General features: G+C 33.7%; 1 protein-coding gene across 4 annotated transcripts in view; it reads right to left on the bottom strand.

Moving 5' to 3' along the window:
- LOC123537788 (neuronal acetylcholine receptor subunit beta-3-like) overlaps window positions 1-23,560 on the bottom strand; it is a 154,154-nt gene that overhangs the window by 98,284 nt on the left and 32,310 nt on the right. For 3 of the 4 annotated variants that reach the window (XM_045321589.2, XM_045321591.1, XM_053530678.1), the window contains one exon: window positions 10,393-10,437. The exons of the other annotated variant lie outside the window; for it this stretch is intronic. In XM_045321589.2, coding sequence (XP_045177524.2) covers window positions 10,393-10,437 — 45 coding nt within the window. The remainder of the gene's footprint in view (window positions 1-10,392; window positions 10,438-23,560) is intronic. 4 annotated transcript variants of the gene reach the window in all.

The following is a 23,560-nucleotide window of genomic DNA, read 5'->3' as shown; positions in this document are numbered from 1 at the left end:
AACAACATTTTCGTAAGATCTTAAAGTAACTCGTATACAGAAATAACTTTTTAATAAACTTCTCTAAATTATTCATTTATGTTAAATCTGATTGAACAGGATGTATAACTTACAAAAATGATAAAAAGTGTTTATGTTAAAGAGAAGTTAAGCGGATCATGGAATTTTATACACGAATCGCGAAATTCCAGTGCGCTCAAGCCGATTTTCCAAACTTCTCTATAACATAAGTTCATGCGGCAAAAACGTATTTTATGTTTCACTTTTGTAAATTAATTAAATAACTGTAAGTATAAAATGAAAGAATAACTGCGCATAAAACTCCTACACACAAAATACAATTTATATTACAAATAATATGAGGCGCGGGGTCCCCCGCCGACTATCGGATAATCTGGAATTATGTCTCCGGTGCTCGCCGAATTCAATCCGAGTAAAAATCAATTTTGCGCAACCAAAAGGAATTTTCTATATACCATGTTAAAAATCAATTGTTATGTATATTAGAGATATGAAATATCTGTCAAAACCCGTCAAAATAACCTTTAACATTAAAAACCATACATAGTGTAATTTAGGTTATGGACATTGCCTGTACGCCCGCGCAAATTTCAAATCTCTTATAAAATCATTTTGCACGAAACGTATTTTATTTTCCTTTCATAAATTTAAACATTAATAACTTTTTGAATGAAATTGAACTTCTGCACAAAAACCCCTCTCCCACAAAAATAACCACTTATATCAAAAAAAAATACAGCGAGTACTTCTTCTCTCCAGTCAAATACTACGTGACAAGATGCGATATTTTAAAACCGTGATATTCTAGTGTTTTCTATTCGGATGGATTCCAGAGTTTAATGGGTGTGACAGAAATGCCTGCAAACACTTTGAAAGAGGACATCATGTTATTGTTTTATAGTCTGATTAACACAGCACCTCTAAAATTCACAACTACTTGTATTTCAATAGTATATAATCACCAAAACCCAATTTACAGCTCCCATTTACACACAGTTATAGAACGGGTTAGTATCAGAAACACAAACACAGCTTTCTGTTATTATCATCCTTGATTCGAAAATCACCCGTATTCTTCACGATGTCCAGCAAATAATTCTTGAAAACAACAGCATTTCATCCAGTTTCCCTGCTTAAAAATTCTTTAATTATCTTGCACTAGATTAAATTGTCCAATAACGAACTGCTGAGTAACAAAATATGTATCAATTTCCTCTATTGATGTTATTCAAAACACCTGAAACATAAACATGGATTTCACCAATCTTGTCTCCATAATAAAGTTAATATCCGCTTTTATAGGCTAACTATTTAGTCAAAACATTACACGAGCCAAAACGATAACTACTCTGAGTAGATTAATAAATAATCTGACCCTTCTAAGAAGTGTCGGATGACCCCGATGTGTGTAGGACATGCCCTTCTTGAGTGCAATACTCACCAAAATCAGAATGTCCTTTATACTAAATGGATAACACATGTGAATAATTGGACTTTAATATTCCTATAATCACCCCCCAGGATTTCTTAGAATTTATCTATTCCATACATACTAAAAGTCACTACCACTTTTCATACACAATATTTAAAAAGTCAAAACAGAACACAACTCAAAAAGTATGAAACACTGCAGTTCTCAAAAACAAAGTCGCTATGGCAAATAACCAAAAATAATCTATCTATATAAGGCTTAAATAACCAAGGCGCACTGTAAATCTACATACACAAACAACCTTATTGCGATACCTTAACGCTAACAGCTGTGACTAAGAAGGGCAAACTAAAAACATCTAAACAAATAGGATCTACAAAGTCTAGCACAACAACTCTAAACAAATCGGCACCAATCTCAGACCTCATTCTAAATGACTATGCGGCACGTCTTATGCGAGGATCTTTCCAAAGCGACTTAATTGAAGCCAGCACAGACAAACATACGACCAAGGCTACACAAATAACAGTAGCGGCGACAATCATGATTCATATCCACACTTATCACTATCATGTATCAAGATTCCCAACATCAAAAGTGCTAAACACTAACAAATAAACAATACGTATTAGACATAACCACGTACCAACGCAAAAAAAAAACAACTTGCGCAATCATAGTCGAACCAAACAAACACTCTACACCAATAAACGTACTGCGAGAAATAAACACCTCTGCGTACAGCAAAGGGACTCACGAACACACGAATTACCACGAGTCTAGCCGGCGCCAAAACCGTAACGCGCTTGTGACTACGAAGCGATTATACACACAACCCCTTGCACTATCGTACACAATGTCACGGCTGCTGCACTTCAAGCATGAAGACTGGATAGAAACTTTTCATGAGAAAGTGCAGAGAGGAGAGACTGAAAAACAACACAAAATAAAATCTAGCAAGAAACGCACATCTCTCCATCATCGTCCATTATGACGAAGACAATTCAACCCACACATCACACGCCCAAGACAAACTCACGTGCAAAGTATAAACAGCTCCAAACCAATATAACTCTGAATGATGCTGCTACAATACATACACATCAAATCTGCAAAGAGTCCCAACAAAATAGACAACCCAGTGTACTGAGAAAACAAAGGAGAAACATTTAGGAGTGGTTTATATGATGACCACCTTCACAGCACTATAACCTAAATAAAGAAAAAGAAGAAACGTGTCTATAAGCTTCTTAGTTTTCTAGCGACAAACATCAATTCACATGCCACCCCAGCTAATAGAACTGCTCTTTTAAACCACGTCGACTCCACAAACAAAACACACAGAAGTCCAAATATGTCTCCCATCAGACACAATATCAATAGATATCAAAATTCTATGACTCAATCGGCAAAAAACTCAAAACACACTTAACATCCAGCAGCAAACAAAATACTCAGGAACAATTTCTACATTTGAAAAAAACCCACAAAAGTGCGGAGAGCACAATAGAAATTATCAAACATGAATACGCGACAGACGATTAAAAAGCTACAGAACAAAAATAACAACTTGCAGCTGAAAATACTACAAACTAAAACAACCAAAACAGCCAATTCTTTATATTGAATTAACTCTACTAAATGAGAATATGAAATTAGTACAAAACCATTCAGCTTACAACAGAAAACACAAACATCCCAAAATGAACATTGGTACGAATTGAGATTAGATATTCCCCAATGGCAACTGAGCAATCAAAGAACAACCCTTAAAAAAAGAAATTACAAAGTTCTCAAAAGACACACTAAAGAAATAAAGAGCAGATGGACTGAACTCATCAAAAAAACTTGCCAAAAACACTGACAATAGTGACTATTTCACAGATTGTAACACAGGAGAAGAAGAAATATCAAAACAGCAAACAAATTAATCAGACAATAAAGCAGGAAAACAACAGTTCTACCGAGAAAAGGTATGGCATACCAATGAGAAAGAAGAAAGAAAAGTATGAGGACACAAACACCAAAAAAAAAACCAAAACCAGGAAGTATGAAAACAGAAATTACATATGAAAACCCTATTTCACATTTTCGAGTCTCAACGCTGCAGCTGCTACAGAACAGAACTAACAATTTGCCAACAAACACAGACTTGTATCTACTTACTAGCTGAATTATAGACTATACAGCTGAACGGAAACAACTGTCACGTGAAGAGAATGAAACAAAGACATGCAGAAAACGCAAACTCCATCTGCCAGGAACAATAGAAGACAACAAACACAGTCAAAACCTTGACCGTAAAAAAGGAACTTACGTCCAGAATTATAAAAGGAAACTCCCAATGTTATAGATCAACCCACGAACCCCCCAACCACCAAAAACCTAAAAATCTGCTATTCTAGGCGCACCTCCTGTCACAAAGATAAACTAATAGAAAGAAACCAAATCTATCTCATGAAGCGAAAAATTTTGATCACCAAATAAACATCTTACCCCCAGAAAGCCAAAGACCACAGACATCATTAACAAATACGAACTCTGAAGAATGATACAAAAGAATACATAACTCAAGAGATGTTAACAAAAACTTCATGTCGTATCAAAACTGTCTCGAGAGGCACTGAAACTACAGCGATCAGAGTAAATTGAACCCATACAAAGGCTCTTACTCAAGTATTGAAAATCAATCAATATCAGAAAATACAAGAACGTTATGTCTTCCCATATTAACCAAAGAAGCATGATAAACTCTCCACGCAAACTCAAACACAAACAGAATAAACTCAAAACTCACGAAATTTTGCAAAGTCAATGACCACTTGTTCTTTCGACGAACACCAGATAGTTTCAATGGAAAAAAAGGTTCAGTTGGACAAATCACAGTACCATGATAAGTACATCTTACACCAAACTGGGCAAGGCTAACTCTAGATTAAAAACATGAAAAGGACAACACATTTGCGAAATCAAAATCTCTGCAACCTTAAGAAAATATTCATCAAGCAAGCCTCCCATTACAACAAGAGACACCCAAGGATACAGAAGGCAACCCTCCAATCAACAGACAGCCCTCGGAAACAACCGTATCTCAACCGCCACAAGGGGAGACATCAACAAGCACTGTGGCAAATCAAGGAAAAGGGCACTCATCAATCAAAACCAATGATGTATGCCATTACTGGTGGCATAAATGAACACTCTGTCAGAAGTTTACATTAGTAATAATTTCTGTAGCTTACTAACACTCGAAATAATCACTCATAAACTCTTTTCCTATAATCTATTTGATAATCAGGTATTAAGACACTTATATAGCATCCTAAATAAATATGAACCATAATAAGGCAACAAAATTGCGATGAATAAGTAACAAACAATTGAAAGTGTAAAATGAACACGATTTATCTGGCTTAATGTGAAACATTTTCTTAATGAAAAATTAATCTTGACAATGAAATAATGATTGGAAAATTATCATATAATCCGTACATAGAACAGAGGCTCAAATGGAGGTGGTGTTGTACTAAATGCAAAATTTGTCGTTACCCTTGCTATCGCAAGGATAGATTTGAATAAATATCAACAATAGCAAGCAATATGGATGAGGTTAATGTGAAAATCAAAAATCTTTCATATTATTGGATATATCTAATAGACCTCCTTCATCGACCTGCAAGCTGATGATGATAATGAAAGAAATAACTTGAGAAAATATTTTATAGACGGGGAAAGAAAGTTATATTATTTGGAGACTTTAACTATAATTATGTACATATTCAGTCAACAGTCAATACCACATGGAAGCACAATGTAACAGAAAACCATAACCTTAAACACTTGTTCAATTCACACAACCAGAGTTACTACCCCTACCACATACTATAAATTGATCATGATCTATTCAAATGTTCCTGATAACATATATAAAAATACATGTACACCAGTCCTCACCCTGAGTGAATACACTATCACTTTCTGAGGTATGTGGCCAACGACTAGAAGAAAGGCCAAAACCTGAGCCCTGTAACACTCGTTAAAGAACTTATTAGAAGCATGAAAACATTTAATGAAAGACAACTATTTAACTGATTTACAAAATCAAAGCGACCTTGTGTCTGTCCTTGACCGAATTTCCAGAAGCTGAATGATGCCCCAAGACATTTTACTAATACTTTTACGTCATTTTAAACAAACACGCACCACAAAATAACAATGCCGAGTTAAACAATGCTAATCAACCTGAATGGAGCAACAATAAATACAATAGCTGAAACAATTCAAGAAAGGGATAAAGCAATAAGTCTGGTAATTTATGAGAATTTATAAAATAACAAACGTACCAAAAAGTGAAGCAACCAAACAATAGATGTCTAAAAAATCTATTTTCAACACAGTGATCAACGAAAATAATAACACAAAAGAAAAATATGCAAAATTTAAAGGAACTTATCGGAAACACAGTACTAAATACTCAAACATCCTTACATAAATGATGAAAAATAGAGATTCTCAATAACTGAGCCTTATCAAGTGCAGCAGCGTACAGTATTAATGAATTCGTTTACCAATATATTCAATAAGAGAGCACCAGAATGTTGATAGCTATCCTGAAACATACCAAACCCTATATAAAAGAAAACATAAAATCACATTGTCTAAAAACTGAATCAAAAGTTTCAAAACTCCCCAACGAGGTCCATCTGAAAATATACTGATCGAAGAGAAACAATGACTTGAAACCCTTGAACTGTACAAGCTCCTGCCATTGACCAAATAATGCTCGATCTTAGAAACTAAGCTGTCATGTTATTTCAAGACACTTTAGTTAAAAAACTCATTTAACCACAGTATTGATACAGCTAAATTCCTCTACTGGCATTTAAAATGGACTAAAGTTAACCCAATCCACAAAAAACGAGATCTAAATCTGATAAAAGAACTATAGACCCATTATTTCTATTTTACTGTTTTATCAAACTGCAATGAACAAGAGCAGTCTTCATGATAACCTTCAAACAATTTCTTGAAGACAAAAACCTTTAACATAAAAAACAATCTGGGTTTAGAACAAATCACTCATTGTGAAACTGGTCAAGACACCATAGTAGGACCCAGGATTGAGCTACTCAATAACAATAATCATGTATGGTACCATATTACTAGACTTAACAAAGCCTTGATCGAGAAAACCCATACCCAACACCATGTGAAAAAACTTAGTATGTTACAATATCTCAAACCATACGTCTAACAGTGAACTTCAATCATACCTAACAGAAAGATCTCAGAAAGTAACAAGTGTCCCACCACCTTTTACTTGAGGCTCTGGAAGTATCATCTGGAGCATACCATCAAGGATTCTGTCTTAGGACACCCAACTTATATCCTTACCTATAAAAATGATTTACCCTACAACTATGAACAATCGAAATGCGGAAATTGTTTGCAGATGATGCTACCATCAGTGCTACGGGCAATCAACCAAGAAACATTAAACTTAAAACTAGCACAAAAGAACCCTAGAACTCTATTCAAGAATGGTTGAATCAATAGTGCAATGATAACCTAATACAGACAAAACCAAAGCTATGTAACATACAGAGTCCTCCAAAAATACCCCAACATGGACGATTCAAGCACCAACAAATCACCTCTCGAGGTTACTCTATAACACTGAATAATAGAGCGTTCACTACATCTGAAAAACTTCTTGAGTTCACAAGTTGACAATTGCCTAAACTGGAAAGCTAACAAGTGGAACAAACAATAAAAAATGCAACAGTAATCTCTATCTTCTTTTACGATAAAACAATTCCTTAATATACATGCCAGGGAAACCTTTTCTACAATGCGTACATCATACCCCTATCTAGACTATTTGCAGTTCAAAATGGAGGAAACTGCACAAAAAGAACTTCTTTGAGAGACTGAAAAAATTCAGATACGTGCAGACTACGCATAAATCTAGTATAAGAGGCAGATGCACCATCTGACCCTCTATTTTCAAAGAATTACAAATGGATAAAATCATAACGACAGAGTTGAGTACAAAAAAGCTGTTATAATTTACAAATACATGACTGACGAAAACTCGCCATGCAAATGAAAAAAAATTTCACATTTGCTTCAACTCTACATAACCGAAATCTCAGATCACCAAATAGATTCCTTAATCTATATAATTCCTAACTAATCTAGAGTTTAATCAGAAAATCACTTTCATATATCTGGAACTAAAATCTGGAATTAATCTAACTCTCTTGTACGCCAATCAGAAAAAACTGAAAATACAAAAAGAGCTTATTTAAAGTGGAAGTACTCTGGTAACTATCCTTCAGTCAAAATTAAAATTCCATGCTTATATATAATTATATTTTTGTAATTTTGTTTCTGTGATTTTTCTACACGATTAACATTTTTGTGTTTTATTTCATATTGTAATTGTTTAATTCTGTATTTAATATTATTGCTTCACTAGTAATTTGATGTAAAAGTTGTAAAAATGTTGAGGGCACATATGGAAGATCGTTTTGGCGAAATATGTAGCCTCGTTAAATAAAGTCTTTATTATTATTATTATTATTATTATTATTATTATACTTGATTCACGTATGTCAGCGATGCGGCAGCCATTTTGTTTTAATCAAAGTTCATATCTGAAAATGTAACATGCTGGATATGGATTATATCCTGATCTCCAGGTGAACATCTATTGACCAATAGAAATGCAAGAATCTTGTAGGAGGCGTGATAAAATAGGTTTCAACCTCTTTGCGGTTTCAACCTAAAATTATAGTATACACCAGGGCTTCGAAAATTTGCTGGTTTGTCGGTTTTGGACCGATTTTTGACTTTTCAGACCGATTCCTGGAGTGAAAAAATAAAAAAAAACAGGTCCTGTAACAAATAAAAAAAAAGTATAAATTTCGGTCTGAAAAACTCAATACATGATTACCTGCCAAGTCAGGCAACAGTTGGTCACACCCTCAGATAATACACGTACAAACGTCTGATGTCACCTTGATAATCGGTCCGTAATTGCAGTGACGCAATCAGTGCTCGCGCGGCACCTCCTACAAATGTTTGCAGACGCCAACTGCCATGTATTAAAACATTTTTGACTGTTTCCAAATGTTTCTGACTGAACCAACTGGTTTCGACGGGGATCCGCTTCTTAAATTAGAAAACCAACGTATGTTTTTTATTTCTCCAAAAGACTATGTTTGCATCATGGGTAAAAACAAATGGACACAGCATTTAAGAGACATCACCGGAAACCGAAATAAATAATTTTTATAATTACTTGACTTGTAGAAATTACATGATTCATTTGTTGGGAATCCAGTTGCAACAAGTACAGAAAATTATCTTTGCAACCCAACTGTACATAAAAGAAAAAAGACAAAAAAAGAAAGAAAAAAAATGGACTGGCAAACACGTATGATAAGGAAAACCGGAGTGGCGCTGTTTATCAAACTGGACTTTTAAAAAATGAGATTCCAGATGAAATATTGTTTGCCTCAGAAGAGAACAATTAACGAAATAGCTGCACGATCTCAGCCTTCACATCACATACGCCATTCAGTCACTATGGCAAGAGTATTCCTTAAAATACGGGGGGTGGGACAGAGATGTTTTGGCAGAGAATGTGTCCGAGTAAATCACTTTGACGCATTGTATATTATAAAATTCCTGACAAAGAATGAGGAAACATCATCGACGTGTTTGCTGCGTATACAGTACCGAAGTCCACGTGCGTGGCTTTTAGAGTAGTTAAGGTACACGGTTCAATGCCCCTGCAATTTTTATCCTTGCACGTATTTTTCTCGGGTGAAAACATCGACATTTACACAAAGTAATATCACACGTAACCTAAAAACAGTCTTCATTGTATGGTACTCGCGGTGACCAGGTAAATCATTTTTTAATGCATGCCCTGCATATTTCTTACTCTAACACTTTTTACAAATAGAGTTAAATATTGGTAATGCGGTGGTGGGGCTAACCGCCAAAGGTTCATGATTTTCATTTCGACTGATTTCTCAAAATTTCCGGAGCCCTGGTATACACATATCGGTTAGCTTTTTCATCACGTCTAACCATAATGAGACATGGTAGCGCCGCGAGCCGTAGCTCCTGCTATAAATAAATAACCAGCTTTACATCGATCCTTGTTAAAACAATATGCCCATTTTTAAACAAGTAAGTAAACTGAATTTCGTTTTATGAGTTTTGATACTAAATGCTTTTTTTCGGAAGTATTAGATCAACAAAAGAATCATTTCTATGCCCTTATAGCAAGCGTTCAGTAACCATTAACACTAAATTTTAAGGGAATTTAATAATTAATATATATTTTTTGACCCTGTGTATATCTGACCACCTATCCTTCCAAATGCACTACAAATGGGGTGTTTCAGCAGGAAAATAAAGAAAGCAAACTTATTTAAGTCAACAGTTACTTTCTTATTTCAGTTTTTTATCTTTATTTAGGTGAGCATTCTTTTGTCTACTAATAAAGAGTTGAAATAGTATCCAATTCATGTACTGAAACGTAGATCTACTTCTTTTTGAAGATAAACTTTGTCATACCCCACATTTTTCTAATTACAAAATTAGCTCTGTTGACTTCAAGTTATCAATGATCATTGGTCTACTATCAGCGGTTCTGTTTTGGAGGAGGATGATAATGTACAAACCCTATAATTCAAAACTGCGGAATTTCGTTTAGATATAAAGCAGGTCCTGTCACAGATTTTAGCAAAGAATAGAAAAGTCAAGGCTTTATTTACATACGTAAATCTGCACTGACAATGCATGACTCATATCAAAATTCAATTGTTGACCAATGTAACTCTTGCAAGAAAAGATAATAACGATCTTTAAAAGATGAAAAGATCTAACCAGGCTGACCATTATAAGTCTAGTAAACTTACCACATCAAACCAGCCTGTTGCTGAAAACGTTTGACCTCTCACATCCTGTAAATTAAATAACAAAATCTTAGAAGATTCTTTTGGAAGCATAGAATGCAACTAAGCAAAAATAACAAATTATATTTTATGGTACACCCTAGTCCAACTTGTGACGCAATTACTACTATCATTTAATTTCAGCCTGATATTATGTCCAACTCAGCTACGTCTGTTTTTCAAGAACAGTGTAACCATTAGTGATTTACATCCCAACATCAATTGTACGCTCCAGAGTATAAGAAATGAAAGAAATATTTTAATTTGCTGTAGGTAATATAGTCTTTGGCGAATTGTCTAAAAAGACGAGTGTGTGGCATCTTTTGCTATATATTATGAAGAGAATTTTCTGAAATTAATCAAACATCTTTCAAAAATCCTGTAACATTTTTTATCAATTAATAAATGGTGGGATCTTGATTTCAAATTTTTGTTATTTTCCATTATTCGTTAGCAATCATATTTCCAAAATATACAGTACGTATGTTATATGTTACATAAATGCTAGAGTCTGTTAAACAAGTTCAAATGGAACTTGTGTCTTTAAAATGTAGATTTTGTGCTTATATATAAAGGGAGATAAATCGCTTCTAATTAAGTATTCTTTTGCTTCTTCAAAAAGTTGACCTGACATAAACAAAATAAATTCCTTTATCAGAATATGTCTAAATCAACCATATTGTATGTTTTATAACGTAAAAGTTTACCATTTTAAATATATCGCGGATAGTGATTAAAGACAAAATCAGAGGAGGCAACAAAATAAAAAAATGATTTTGCTACTTGGCATCATATATCAAAACTATTCAATATCAGTGAAATTTGATAGCATTTATTATAATAATAAAATGAGAGGATATAAATTAAACAGAATTATTCTTTGCCTTGATAACATGGAGATAAATGCAAAAAGGAATAGATACAAATGGTAAATCCAAATATTTTAGAATGAACATTCACATTTTACCTTTTATCTCTAAAAGATCAACTGCATTTTGTGTTATACACAGTCTTTTACTAACATGAAACAGAAGTAATTCGATGACGCCAGGAGCACGCCATGTACCCGGATAATCTTAACTCTGTTCAGCGACCCTAACTCAGTGCCAACATGGCGGATGTAAAGCCGATACAACTTTGTTATACTGTATATTACGATGATATAAAAGGAATATTCTGGGTTGGGTGTATATCTATCTCCATAGATCAAGTATATATTTATTTCAAAATGTATCATAATAAATATATCAAATCATTGTTTTTTCAGTGAAAAAACGACGAACAAGCAACCTTTTCAATGAAAACTTTACCAAAAATCTTTAAAATACTTCTAGCATATAGATGCTCGACTATTTTGTTGTTTGAAAGCAAAGAATTACTGCTTTATAGGCCCGTTTACACTATTTTTAACCCACATCATGTTGACCATAATACATGTTCAAATGTAATGACCGCGGAAAAGTGGAAAAAACATAACTTTGATTTGATAAAAACCAAAACACAGATACATGAGGAATGGATAAAAACCTAACTTACACGAAAATTGCGTGACGGATAAAAACATAACTAGACTAGTATATCTATAGAAATGAATGAAGTTGACATGTACATGGTCTGATTATTGCGTAAACATTACTTTAAGCATATTGTCTTCAAACTTTGTCACTAATTTTACAAGATTTATATGTATTCCCACTACAGTCAATATAAATTCAAAAATTTTAATATCAAGCAAATAGCAATATAAGGAAAATCTGGATAAACCCTCCAAAATAACTCATAAAAAAAGTCAAAAATTATCATAATTTATATAAGAAATTATTTTAATACCCCCGAAGTTCGAAGTTCTGAATCCAACCCTCTCTCCCTCCTCTCTCTCACACACACACACACACACACACACCACACACCACACACCACACACACACCACACACACACACTGTTCAGAAGAATTGTGTTTGTTTCAAATCTTGTATATCGAATAAGTAAATAATTTTTATAGAGGTGCTAATGGAATAATATTGATATTTTTGATATTGTTTAAATGGATTAGATAATGATTAATTATTAAATAAGATATTTTTCAGACGGAAAATAGGAAAAGAAAAGAGTGTATGTGTGTGGGTGTGAGTGGGAATGATGCCTGGACTGACGGAACAGGGGTGTTGGTAATCCTTATATATTTTCACTTAGTCCACGGACACTTAAAACCCATTTGTCCATAGTCCAATTTAACTTGCTCTATTTGTAATATTAAACCTTCATGAAATCGCAAATAGACTGGAGACGAGGTCTTTATTTATGACAAATAAAAATAGAAAACAAATCTCAGTAACTGTGTAAAAAATAAGCTGTTTGAAATATGCCTTTTAACGTTTATAACAGTCAGAAATCGCGTAAGCAGTAGCTTTGGATCATATGGGGTCATGCCCGAAACACTGCCCACGCAATGAGCAAAGCAGATGAATTCAGAGAAAGAGCTCTAAAACTTTCCGACTTTAATTTAGTCTAACATGCGATCTCTGTGTGCATGATTTTAATTTGGCTGACTACTGGCTCAATAATTCCATGACAGTGACCTTATGCGTCTCAGCCGTAGCGAGGAATCATCAACTTACAAACTTGTCATACTTTTTAAGTAGATTACGTTTCTATGTCTTTAAATGTCCTTTTTGTTCTCTCAGTGTGTACCCTAGTTTTCCCCTTTTTAGTTTTAGTTACAGAAATGCTATATGCAGATGATGCAAATACTTATTTCTTACAGCTACGTGAAGTAGTCTTAGCGAACGCCACGATTATGTTCCTTTAGCATGATATGTGAAAAAAAAAAAAAAAAAAAAAATTCTTCTTTTATGTTGTTTTTTTTGTAAATGCATGTTGTTAAAAAAAAAAAAAAGTGAACTCTTCTTATTTCTTTTGTGTAGTGTCAGCTAAACTTTTTTTATTAAGTTAGCTTTAAATGTGCTAAATCTGTATGTGTAAATTACTTTTCATCCTTATTTGCAAGTACTTATGTGCTATTTTATTTTAATGCGCTGTACATGTATGTGATACTTGTGATTTGTTTCTTACCTACTTGGGGGTGGGGGGGGAGGGGGGGGGATAAGAGCCAGATGCTTAATTGCTTTAAAGGCTTTAACATATTTGGCATTTTATTTCAGCTGTTTTACTTATGTTTTGAGCTTATTTACATGTGTTTGTCGAAAAAAGCTTTAAAGCTATGTTATAGTTTATATTTATCCACGTTAAATAAATCTCTGAATCTAAATCTCTCTGATATTTTATCATAGTCACCGAGTTACAGTGTGCGCGAGACTAGTACAAAGACCCATTATCTTTATCACCTCCATACACTTAAGCAACACACAATCTAAAAGATATTTTATGTTTTCTCATTTATATCCTGAAAAAGTATGCTTGTCCGCGGACACACAGATGAAAATGCACTTGTCGCCGGCAAAAAAATTCACGAGTCGGATAAGTTGGACATATGAATCTCCCACATCCCTGCAGGGGTGGGTAGTACAAAGAACTTGAGTGTCCACAGTCCAAAAAAAGCAGAGAACAGCCGTTTTCGTTTGGTTAGGTGTTTATCCATTCTAAGTTCGTATTTATCCAGCACGGTTTCCTATACCAGTTAGGAATTATCCGAAAATTTAAACCTACCTCATTATCAATACAATTTTTAAGCTATAAAAATCAATTTCAAACGTTGATACTTTTAAACATTTTCAAAGAGATATTTATGGAACTAATACATTTAATAAGTAAGGTCTTACTGCAATTTCTGGTACTTTAAAACAGTTAGAAACATAAAACATGTACATTTTGAAGACTTCTTTGAGTACATTTTAATGAATTCCAGCCACATAGTGTAACATTTCGATTGAAATATTCAGTGCACAAAACATGTCATCAATACAGGATATTATGACTATCAAAAGTTTTACGCTAACATTGCATACTCACATAAAAACATGAAAAAAGACAAGGAAATTAACTATATACATAGTCTTTCTGTCAGCCATGTTGGCACTGAGTTAGGGTCGCAGAACAGAGTTAAGATTATCCGGGTACATGGCGTGAGGAGGCGGTGTCGAGTATATAGGATACACTTTTATTTTGGACCTTGTAAAGATAGTTATGAATAGTTTCGAAACGATAAATAGAACACAGTGAATAGTGTGTTAAAGGACCAACGATATTGCACAATAGATTTTAGTGAATAAACAAAAAATGGCAAAAAGAAAAGATCAAAAATGTATGTTAAGCAAATTATCAAGTGATATAAAACGATGTTATTTATCATTCCTCTCCTTATTTGAAGAGCAGACAAATACTTTTTTTTATTTAAAAATTCGTCAAAATGTTGATCGGATTTATTGAAAAGGGAGGTTACTGTAAATCAAGTTTTCTATTTCTGACCTTAGTATAACCTACTTTATACCTGATACAATGGCATTTATACCACAGTTAGCAGTGGGTTATTATGGTTGCTAAATAATACACTCCCGTATGTAAAGATCTGTGACGTCACCGATAAGGTCTGCTATCTAAACACAGCACAGGACTCGATTTGTGGACAAACAATCAGTGCATTCATTGTACAATAGCATAAGTAAACCATAGATTTTGCATTTATTTCGTTATTTTTGTTCAGGTTTCTAGCCTGCACATCACAAACAAATGTTTTTTCTTCACTTTTTATTCCAATAAACTAGCCGAGAAACTCTTTATTTTATATCCATGTTAGAAATAACATACTGCTTTTTTATCAATATATATGTATGAATGGATGATGTTATTATATTATTCTGTTCATTTTGTGACACATCCAGTTTTAAAAAAGAATATTTAGAAAAAAAGAATAACTCGGAGAAATGTATTAATACCAAATGGAAAGTGTTATTTAAAACAAAAATGTATTCACATATCCAAATTCTTCTTCTAAGTTACCGTCATATATTAATATATTTTTGTAAAAATAAATCTTCCGTTTTAAGTGTTTATAAATTTAATAGATCTACCTGTGAATGTAAAAAAAAATCTTATGATCGCATAATTTAAATTTATTGAAATTTCGAAATGTGATGAACAACATGTATATTTTAAAGTAACCAGACCATGCAGACTCTGACATATTTCTAGTAACATTTTGGTTCAACCAAAGAGGACTTCAGGTTCACCGTTCGTCCGAAAAAAAAAACTGAATTCTATGATATTCCAAAAGTATATAAGAAAGGTTCATGACATTTGCTTTGTGTGTAGGGGCAATATAGAGATTATGCATGTTATATCATTCTTTTCTTGGACAAAAATTTTGGTTGCTTCGGCAACGGAAACAGCAAAATACTGTGTATAATTTGAATCCTGAAATCTATAATGTAGGTGACTAAGGTCAATGAAATTTTATCAGTGAATAGAAAATGATAATAGTTTTTGTTTTTAGTTATTTTTTTGGTTTCTGTAAACCACAACTTTAAAATAATTAATTTCCAGTATTTCCTCATTTCGCAACAAATTGCATTTATGTGAAACTTCATACACATGCACCTGCATATAAGAATTTTCCACAGGTGCTGACCTTAGTTGATGAAATAATAACTAATTTTGTATGTAAAGGGACCGCCAACTCGCAATGTCAAGGTCATTGCAAGTAGAGGGTAATACTTCTTTATCATGTTTATTCTTGACTGTCTTTTAACAGTTTATAACATATATTGTACTATGTGCTAATGATGATAATTTGTAACCTGTCAGTCTAACACAGTAATGATTAGGTAATTTCTCATACTGCAGTAAATGTACTTTAGACATAACACTTGGCGGTGTCTTTGATGCTTGCATCAATGAATTTCCTTGTTTTAAGGTGTTATACATTTATTCAATGGTGGAAATCTCAGAGCAATGAATAATCCTTTAAGTGACACAGAATTGCTTTGTGTGAGGTAGAAATACAGCTGATTTGTTCTATCAAAGGTAATTTCCGGAGGGGCACCAGGGGTCTTCCTTTACCATTCAAAGCTGGGAAATTGCCAAATTCCTAAACTGTTTTGGTTTGAAAAGGGAACTTTATTGCCCAGTTCTTGAAGACAGTCCATCTTATGTTGTACATGTATGTTTAAAGTTTTACATAACATCAACACAGTTGAGGGCATACAACACTTTTCGAGCAAGACATTATTTTAGGCATAGGATGGCCACCTGGTAGAACCGCTGAAATTCCGCAAGTCGGCTGGATGGCTCACATGACGACATAAGCAGGGCTCGAACCCACAGAGACTACTGTAACAGTCAACTGATACCAAATTTGACAATTTGATACCAAAAACCTGAACAACTTGGTCACTGAGGCACCTTGTTAAGTGCACTAGATGACCAGTTTGATTGTCAAAAATAAAATATCACTGCAAAAATGGACCGAAAATAGACGTTTTACATTTCTAAGCTATATAACATTCAATGAGTTTATTATTATAAACTTAGTTCCAAAATAAGGTTCTATCAGCATAGGAAGATATTTCTCTTGCTATTCTTTCTTTAATTGTTTCAAAGTCCTATCACATAGCAAATTATTTACGTACCCTATAGAAAAAAGTCAGTGGAATACCAGCGGTTTCCAGTGGTTTCCAGTGGAATTCCACTGAAAGCATGAGTTTATAGTTATTCCACTGGAATTCCAGTGGTATCATCACTGGCATTCCACTGACAGTGGAGTTCTAGCGGAGTCCACTGGAATTCCAGTGGAGTCCACTGGCATTGAGTTTCACTGGAACCAATACCACTGGATTTCAACTGACCAGTGGCATTCCTATGAAATTTCTCTGTAATGTAAAATAATAATACTTAGATTATTTTTTCAAATGTTATCTTGAAACTTGTTCACATTATACCTATTTTTATCTCTGGGTTAGTAAAATCTCAGATATATAGCCTGTCGCCAGATTATATTTATTGAATCATCTGATACAATAAATGTTATAATATAAACATCATTATTTAGAACTAAAGCCTTCCTTAGTAATAATGTACACTCATATGCCAAATTAATGTCCTCAAAAAGACCACCAAGTTATCAATTTATAGGGGACTGCAAATTTCTTCCAATTAAAATCCAATTAAGGGTAGGATCATTTTTCAGGGTAACAATTTATAGTAGCACTGAAGATCTTAAAAGGGAAATAACTGGTGTTTACATATTTCGTCTGCAAAAGTGACATGAGTAGAAGATTTGTGAAAAATACCATATTATCATTTCATGAACATGGTTGTAGTGGAAGAAAAATTGCAGAATGATTTAAAATAGATAGTTGCACAGTAAATAAGTGTTTAAAGCATTTCAAACATGCTGAAAATTTAGAAAACATGAATGTAAACAAGCGGGTGGGGAAATGTAGAAGTAAAAAAGAAGACAAATGTGAGATAAGGTGCTATTAAAGGTGGTGAAAGGAAGACTTTGATATTTGTTATGTAGCATCATCTAGTGGACCACTACCAAGATTATTCAAATTATTCCCTGAGGGTCACACATGACCCGCCCTAGGAGTCACATGGATTATGCAGACTTTTGTATATAGTGAAAAATTTTAAAATCTTCTTGTCAAAAACCACAGGGCCTAGGGCTTTCATGTTTGGTATGCAACACTATCTAGTGGTTCTTTACCAAGATTGTTCAAATTATGCCCCTGGAGTGAAAAGAGGCTCCACCCTGGGGGTTCCATTAGTTTTACATTATAGGGTCCCAAGTTTTGCATAGACTTGTAAAGGAAAAAAGACTTTAATCAAAGGCCTGAATGGCCTGAGTCGGCTAATGATTGATGTACTGACAGTATAGTCTACCAGTTTCAGTTTGTTTTTAGTTTTTTTTTTCTTAAAATTTCATAACACAGCTTGATATTTACCCAAAATATTATATCCGGATACGATTACACTTTTCTCCAGTTTGAACAATATATTTTACAAATTGTGATGATACGAAGACATTTAGCAGCAATTGGCAGTATCTGACATTGAAGTTTACGGTTAAATTACCTCTTATTTAAATCTTTTCATAAAAAAATTGTTTCGTTTCGCCAAACATGAGTTGAGTCATAGAAACATAGACAACCCATACACATTTAACCCTTTGTCATGTATTTGCAGAATATATTTTAAATATTTGTTTTCTCAGAAACTATATTCCAAGTGATTGCAAAGTATTTGCATCAGACTTTCGCAAACAGTCTGCAAAACGTATCACACTGAAGCAAAGGGTTTGCAAATAAACACTTAGATAAATTACAGACTGCAAAGGTTTTGCAAATAAATACTTTATTAAATTAGCAGACAGCAAAGCATCTGCAAACAAACACTTAGCTCATTTACTTAGCAAAGGTATTGCAAATAAACACTTTGTACAGAAATGAAAGAGCAAAGCATTTGCAAATAGTTAACACAGATGAATTTGCTTTCCTAGCTGGTAGACTCTAGGTACAGGAAGTAATTAACCATTCTGTTTTCTGATTGGTCTATATTCAAATGGCAGGATTTTTGAAAATATTGTGAGGAAATGTTTACATATCAGTTAGTAGAAATATTTTGGTGATGCAAACTTGTGTTAAACAGATTATATAATATTCTAATTATTTTTTTCTGGATATAAACTTTGTTGAATAAGGATAATGCAATACCATGTTGTTAAGCAATAAGACTTCCAAGAACCAGAGAATATTGCAGCATGTAGAAAGGTAATGTTAATCAAAACACTTTTTACTCAAGCAATTGTTGAAACTTACATTATTACATGATTTTAGTTATTGTTACTGAATGATCACTGAAATGATTGACTTTTAATATTTATTTAAACTGCAAAATTTTAATGGTTTTGTGAATTTACATCTGTTTTTCAGATATTAAACAAAATCCTTTTCTTTGAACCTCAGAAATTCATTTTATGCTGTTTGTTACGTATTTGCGAATACTTTGCATATTATTTGCATGCAAGTTGCAAATACTTTGCTATCACTTTGCGATTACTTTGCTATCAGTTTGCGATTTATTTGCCGAAGTTTCAGCTGCGAATTCTAAATTGTTTGCGAAGTATTTGCATTCTGTGTGCGTTGTGTATATTTGCAAAAGCTTTGCAGAATAGTTGCACGTTTCGTTCCATTTCTACTCCTCTGCGGAATATATTCAGCAATCATGTGCTGCAACTGTTCTGCAAAGGTTATGGCAAATATTTAGCAAAGATAAAAAGTATATTCTGCAAAGGCCTTGTTTTTGCATGGGAATCTACTTTCGATTTCAAAAACTACAAGAAAATACAATTTAATGTTTCGCCGATTTGTTTATTTCTCGAAAAATAAGAATTAAAATCATTTTTAATATCAGTAGTAACTAAACAAACCAGTAAGAGCTTCTTCTTCCGATAATTTATCCGTTTACTGACTGCAAAATTCAACCCACGCAAAGTTTATAGAAATCATACGATGCGTGTTTACGTTCAATGTGGGAGAATTAAGGCTGATTGGCTATGTTACCTAACGCATCCAGACGATTCAGATTTTTTTTTTAAAAAAAAGCATTGTGTGCGTTTCTAAAAATTTTTTATATACGTTTTTATTACGCTTAGAAATTATTAGACATGCGTATTTGCATTATTCTATACGTAATTTCACTAATACGCATCTTATCTGGAGCCCTGCTGGAATTTATTTTTTGTCTTTCGCTGGATGTTCCCCCAAGCTTTGTAAGCCTAAAGCAATTCTTAAAATGCACAATTTATGCTTAAGGTAGTCACATTCGAGAATTGCAAAATTTTACAAGTCATAAATATGACAGTTACATCGTATATTGGTCATAGCAATAGGGAATTGACGCAACTTAACTTCATTCATGCAGTGAACTGTTTGAAGTTTGAGAAATCTAATGGAAACTACATCCCTTCACTGGTTATTTGGCCCTTTTAGAGAATCGTTGGATACAAGGACTCGTCAAAGGCTTTCAGCCTTTAGCCGACTCAAAAATCTTCTTGCCTGAAACCACAAGACTTAGATCTTTGATTTTTGGGGTACGCAATACTGCCTTATGGTCCTCTACCAAGATTGTTCAAATTATTACCCAAGGGGGGGGTGGGGGGGAAAGAGGGCCCCCACGGGGGGTCCCAAGTTTTACGCAGACTTATATATAGGATTTTTTTTTTAAAAATCTTTCATGTTGAAAGTTCAAGGCCTTGGCCTTGATAACTTGGTATTTAGCATTGCCTAGTGATTCTTTGCAAGATTGGTCAAATTATGCACCTGGGATGAAAAGAGGCCCCAGCCGGGGGGTTATTTGTTTTTATTAGTTTTATAGGAAAAAAACTTCAAAAATTTTCTGATTTATTTCTGGGACTGTTTAATTATAATTACCTGAAAAAACTCAGTTGCCCTTCTGAGTATGGGCATTTAACTGGTAGAACAATGTGATGTTCTAAAAAACTACACAAGTTTTTCAATGGTATTTTATGGAAACCAGTGGCTTTTCCACTCGATACAGTGGTAAAAACCAGTGGCTTTCCAATGGTTTCCGTGAAATACCGGACAATTTTACTGCTGGATTCCTGTGGTATTCCACTGGAATCCAGTGGCATTTCCAACTGAATACCAGGGGTTTAAAACCAGTGGCTTTCCACTGGTTTCCAATGAAATACCGGACAATTTTATGCTGGATTCCAGTGGATTCCACTGGAATCCAGTGGCATTTCCACTGAATACCAGTGGTAAAACCAGTGGCTTTCCACTGGTTTCCAATGAAATACCGACAATTTTACCGCTGGATTTCCAGTGGTATTCCACTGGAATCCAGTGGCTTTTCCACTGGATACAATGGTAAAACCGGTGGAAAACCACGGGGTTTTCCACTGATTCCATTGAAATCCCGGGGCCCAATTTTACCGCTGGATTCCAGGGGAATTCAGCTGAAAGACCAGTGGCATTCCACTGGAAATCCAGAGAAAATTTTCTATAGGGTATAACCATTTATTCAATCATAATAGGACAGTAGCATCCTTTCAAAATTTATAAAAAAAAAAACAACATTAACTAGAACAAGATGAATGATTAATTACAAGACAATATGTTATGGAACACTGGCACTGTCTTTTGTAGTCATGAAAATCAATTATTATGTTTGTTTTTATTATATTATGTACCGAAAATTTCTTTACCTGTTGTGCAAACATATTTATGTTATGTGATTATATTGTTATATGTTGTGTATTTATAGTAATATTATGATATTTTTGGTTATTTTATATAAAAACATCTTTACATCATGTAGACAACTTATTACATTATGTGCATTCTTTACTATATTATGTCCATACTTTAATTATTACATTGTGTCCGTTCTATATTATATCATGTCATATATTATTTTCATCATGTGATTTTATCTTTACATCTTGTGCATCTTTTATTATATTATGTCGTTAAATATTTTTATTATACTTAATGATAAAAAAATGTTATCAATGGAGTTTGAAAGACTGTTTGAACTTTCAGAAAAATACAACTTCATAAAATAGCAAAAAGAATCACAAACTCGTCATTTTAGACAATTAGCCACGGACTATATTACCTATAGAAAAACAGCTATCAAATATATGCATGAACAAGTGGCATTTAGCACACTGTAAAGTCATACACTTTTCCTGGGTGTTCATTAAAGAACAATTGCAAGCACAGGAGAATAGATATAAATAGATCTTTCCCCAAACATGTTTTGCTTTCAAATGTTGTATTTTAATGTTAGATCCTTGTAAAGAATACAACTAATAATGCAATTAGCTGGAGACAGTGTGTCACATATTAGGCCTAACTGTTATCTTGTACCAGTGTCAGTTTCAGTTTATTTTCAATACAAGGCCCCTAAGGGCACCTGCATGGCACAAAACAATTTCTACAAAATAGTCTCAAGAGAGTTCAAACATATTTCAAATAATAATTCTATCTGAACGTGACTAGACATGTGTAAATATGTGAAAATGTAAAGTTATATTATGAATATGTAGATGGAAGGTGGTAACATTACTTTACCTTTTGCATCACATTTTTAACAAATAATGCAAGTTTTAACAAAACAGTTCTATCAGAGATTTGGAACAGTTTTTGAAAAGATACAATATTGCGTGTTCTTAGATCTCTTGGGATGTATTTTTTTCTTTCAGGAATAAAGTGTACACAATCAAAAAATATAATGAAACTCATCCCCTACAAAGTTATTATTGCACAACTGACAAGTTCTCTGACTTAAGATCAATGTCATATCTTACACCCTTTTCTACTGGTAATTTATTGTTACGACATCTAAAATGACAAAATGGCAAACCCAAGTCTTTTGGAAGTAAATTAAAATAATTTTCAAAAGTGAAGTCTGTTTTAAATATTCTGTAGGTAATACATTTGCTAGATGACTGTAACTGCTCATTCCATTTCTGCATAAACTGGGGTGCGTTTCATAAAGAATCTTAAGTTTGTTTTCACTCCTAAGTGCAAAACTAGGTGAAAACTGCATTTCAAGAAAAATGCGCACTATATGTGAAATTAAGACTAAAATTAGGACTATTCCTAGGGGTGCCTCAGGGCACCCCTAACTTTTATCTTTTGTCTTAAGACAAAAACTACGTGCAAAAATAAAATGGCGGCACCCATGTATCTTGCGCTTTTCAGTGATTTTCCGCTATAAATTACGAAAACTTAGCCCAACTGATATGTGATTTTGTAATACACCTTCCAATACTGTGAATTTATTGGTGACGCAATATAAGCTACATCGTCCAATCATAGACTGTCTTACAATGGGTCCGAGATAGTGTTGTTTATCGGCAGCGTCAAACAAAATGTACATATAGATGTATTCAGTTTCAATGCTGGACATTTAACAAATTACATCTTGAGGTATGTTTCGTCTACACTACAGTTACTTGTTTTATTTGATTATTATATCATTTATTCCTTGTGTTATCAGGGCTCAAAATTAATCACTCTCCACCCACCCATAAATGCACCAGCGACCAGGGGCGGATTCAGTGAGTTACTGTAGTGGGGTGTGGAGTTTTTAGTTGGATTCGGGTGCATATCACCTTCGAAAATTATTGGCAGATATACACGG

Source organism: Mercenaria mercenaria, chromosome 18, assembly GCF_021730395.1.
Source record: "Mercenaria mercenaria strain notata chromosome 18, MADL_Memer_1, whole genome shotgun sequence".
NCBI lineage: Eukaryota > Metazoa > Mollusca > Bivalvia > Venerida > Veneridae > Mercenaria > Mercenaria mercenaria.
Note: the sequence above shows the minus strand (reverse complement) of the source record. Positions and strands in the feature narration are given on the sequence as shown.